The sequence below is a fragment of the Oncorhynchus nerka genome, linkage group LG1, assembly GCF_034236695.1.
Source record: "Oncorhynchus nerka isolate Pitt River linkage group LG1, Oner_Uvic_2.0, whole genome shotgun sequence".
NCBI lineage: Eukaryota > Metazoa > Chordata > Actinopteri > Salmoniformes > Salmonidae > Oncorhynchus > Oncorhynchus nerka.
Genome location: NC_088396.1, coordinates 47,619,331 through 47,621,649, shown reverse-complemented (window position 1 = coordinate 47,621,649; position 2,319 = coordinate 47,619,331). Strand labels below are relative to the sequence as shown.

Genomic DNA, 2,319 nt, shown 5'->3' with positions numbered 1-2,319 from the left:
CAGCAGAGATGTAGTGAGAGTAGTGGTAGTGTTCACACCCAGTATGTTGAGGTTGAAATGGCTGCTTCAGTCTCCTGCGCTGTTGTGTTTATCATTAATGCATATAGTAGTTGTTTGTAAATCTGAGAATACCTAGCTGACTAACATTTAACAAATGTGGGAGTAATGATTAAAAGATGATGCGCAAACTGTAAATGCCTTACAAATGGTTTATTACTGAACACCGTTATAAAGTATTACACACAATTGCATATCCCATAATCTTAAATTTTACCATCAACTACTTTACCATCAACTACACAATACACCATTGAGTTAGACTTGGACGTTATCTGATATCATACAGTATTGTTCATTTCAACTTCAGTACACTTGTTGAAGGCGTTGTGTCCCAGTTGAGCCACTAGAGGGCAATGTTAAAAAACATAAAGACTGAGTAATGATAAATGAATGATGAATAAACTATTTACTAAACCATTATACATTCTTCATGACAAGGTGTTATTATAAAGTGTTACCTATCTCCATATTTATTCACACTAAATGGATTCTGAGAGAGCTGCTCTGCAAAATATTGATGTGCCTTTGAAAGGGGTATGGTACTAGGTGCCAGGGGAATTGGTTTTGAGTGTTTCAAGAATGGCAACGGTTTTATGTCTTTTACGCTCAACAATTTCCTGTGTGTATCAAGAATTGTCCATTACCCACAGAACATCCAGCCAATTTGAGACAACTGTGGAAAGCATTAGAGTCAATATGGGCCTGCATCCCCGTGGAACACTTTTGACAACATGTGGAGTACATGCCCTGACCAATTCAGGCTGTTCTGTGGTCAAAAGGAGGCGCAAATAAATATTAGAAAGTTGTAATGAAAAGAGTATTGTTACATGAAAGAAACATTTACAACAATTGTATGACAAAACTATAGCAAAGCTGTTTGTCAAACTGAGAAATAAAAACATAGGACTTATGAATGTATTAAATTCAGAGTTAAAATAATTTTAGCTGTCACTTTGAACCATGGATAAAACAAAGCATAAATTATTGGATTAATTAAGGAATTTACAAGTGGCAGAAAACTGATGATGAAGAATGATACATTTTCAGTTAAAAAAGAAAGAAAGAAAAGAAATAGAGATGGAGTCCAACAAATGAGATAGTTGAAAACAACAATAGACAGAGTTTTTGCTGCTTTCCTCTCAGACTTATTTGCCTGTACAGTTTTAACACCAGACACACTGGCAGCCTCTTTTGAAAACACCTTTCTGGCCTGTGATCTGGCCACCACAAAGATTTTCAAATAAAGTGTTATAATAATAGAGCACGGGACAACCGTTTTAAGTATAAGGTCAATTATAGTAACCCAATTTAACCCTTCAACAATTAAACATTGTTTCAAACACCTACTCGGAACCTGTACACTTACAAAGTTTTTTATAATAGTAGCATCGTATATGATACAACAACACCAGGTAATGGATATACAACACATCATTCTTGCTATTGTTATTTTAGAGTGGTACAATAAGGGATCACACACAGCAACATAGCGGTCAATAGATATCAAGACCAAATTGCCCAGAGATAAAGAAGTACACAAACAAGAGACGTAGAATTGAAACACACAGAAATATTCCCCAAAACCCCAGCATGATTCCATTATTGCTACAGTTGTTACTGGTATCACAATCAGTCCAACCAGGAGATCTGACGCAGCCAGAGAGAGGATGAGCAGGTTGGTTGGAGTGTGGAGCTGTTTGAAGTGAGAGATGGAGATGATCACCAGTATGTTCAAAAATACTGTAACTGCTGAAATCACAGAGAAGAAGATGTACAGTGTTATGTAGATAGATGCCGATAGCAAAGCCTTTCTGCAAGAAGAGTTCCTGTCTTGAAAACAATATTGAACATCTTCATGTTCCTCCATTTGTAGAAAATTATCAAAACGTTGAGGTCCTGCTCCTGCTTGGTCCTGTGTGTGACCCTGTCAGGTCCGCCTTCTGACAAACTCTGAGCTCTGCCTCATTATTTATCCCTGAATTTCTGACAGCCACTCCCCTCCTCGGAGACTCTCTGCACACACACACACATGCGCATGTGAGCTCACAAATGAACAAACGGTTAAATAAACAAACAATTTATGAAAACATGATGTAATGTATGATAGGATTGGATGTTGCTGTGCCCACCTAGCCTGTCCTTCAGTCTTACTGACTGTTAGATAAGAAAGTAAAGGTAGCATAGTATGGGTGATATTTTGGTCACTCAAAGGCTATTTTACTTGGGAAATAGAATAACTGTTTAAGACTAACAGTTTTG

General features: G+C 37.2%; 1 protein-coding gene across 1 annotated transcript; it reads right to left on the bottom strand.

Moving 5' to 3' along the window:
* Positions 1-204: 204 nt before the first annotated feature.
* LOC115118958 (trace amine-associated receptor 6-like) lies at positions 205-2,054 on the bottom strand. The gene has a single exon (XM_029647682.2). The coding sequence runs from the start codon at positions 1,925-1,927 to the stop codon at positions 968-970; it is 960 nt and encodes a 319-aa protein (XP_029503542.2). The 5' UTR covers positions 1,928-2,054; the 3' UTR covers positions 205-967.
* Positions 2,055-2,319: the final 265 nt, after the last annotated feature.

Coding starts and splice junctions, on each gene's coding strand:
- LOC115118958 (XM_029647682.2), bottom strand. CDS start 1,927: ATGGAGGAACATGAAGATGTTCAATATTGTTTTCAAGACAGGAACTCT.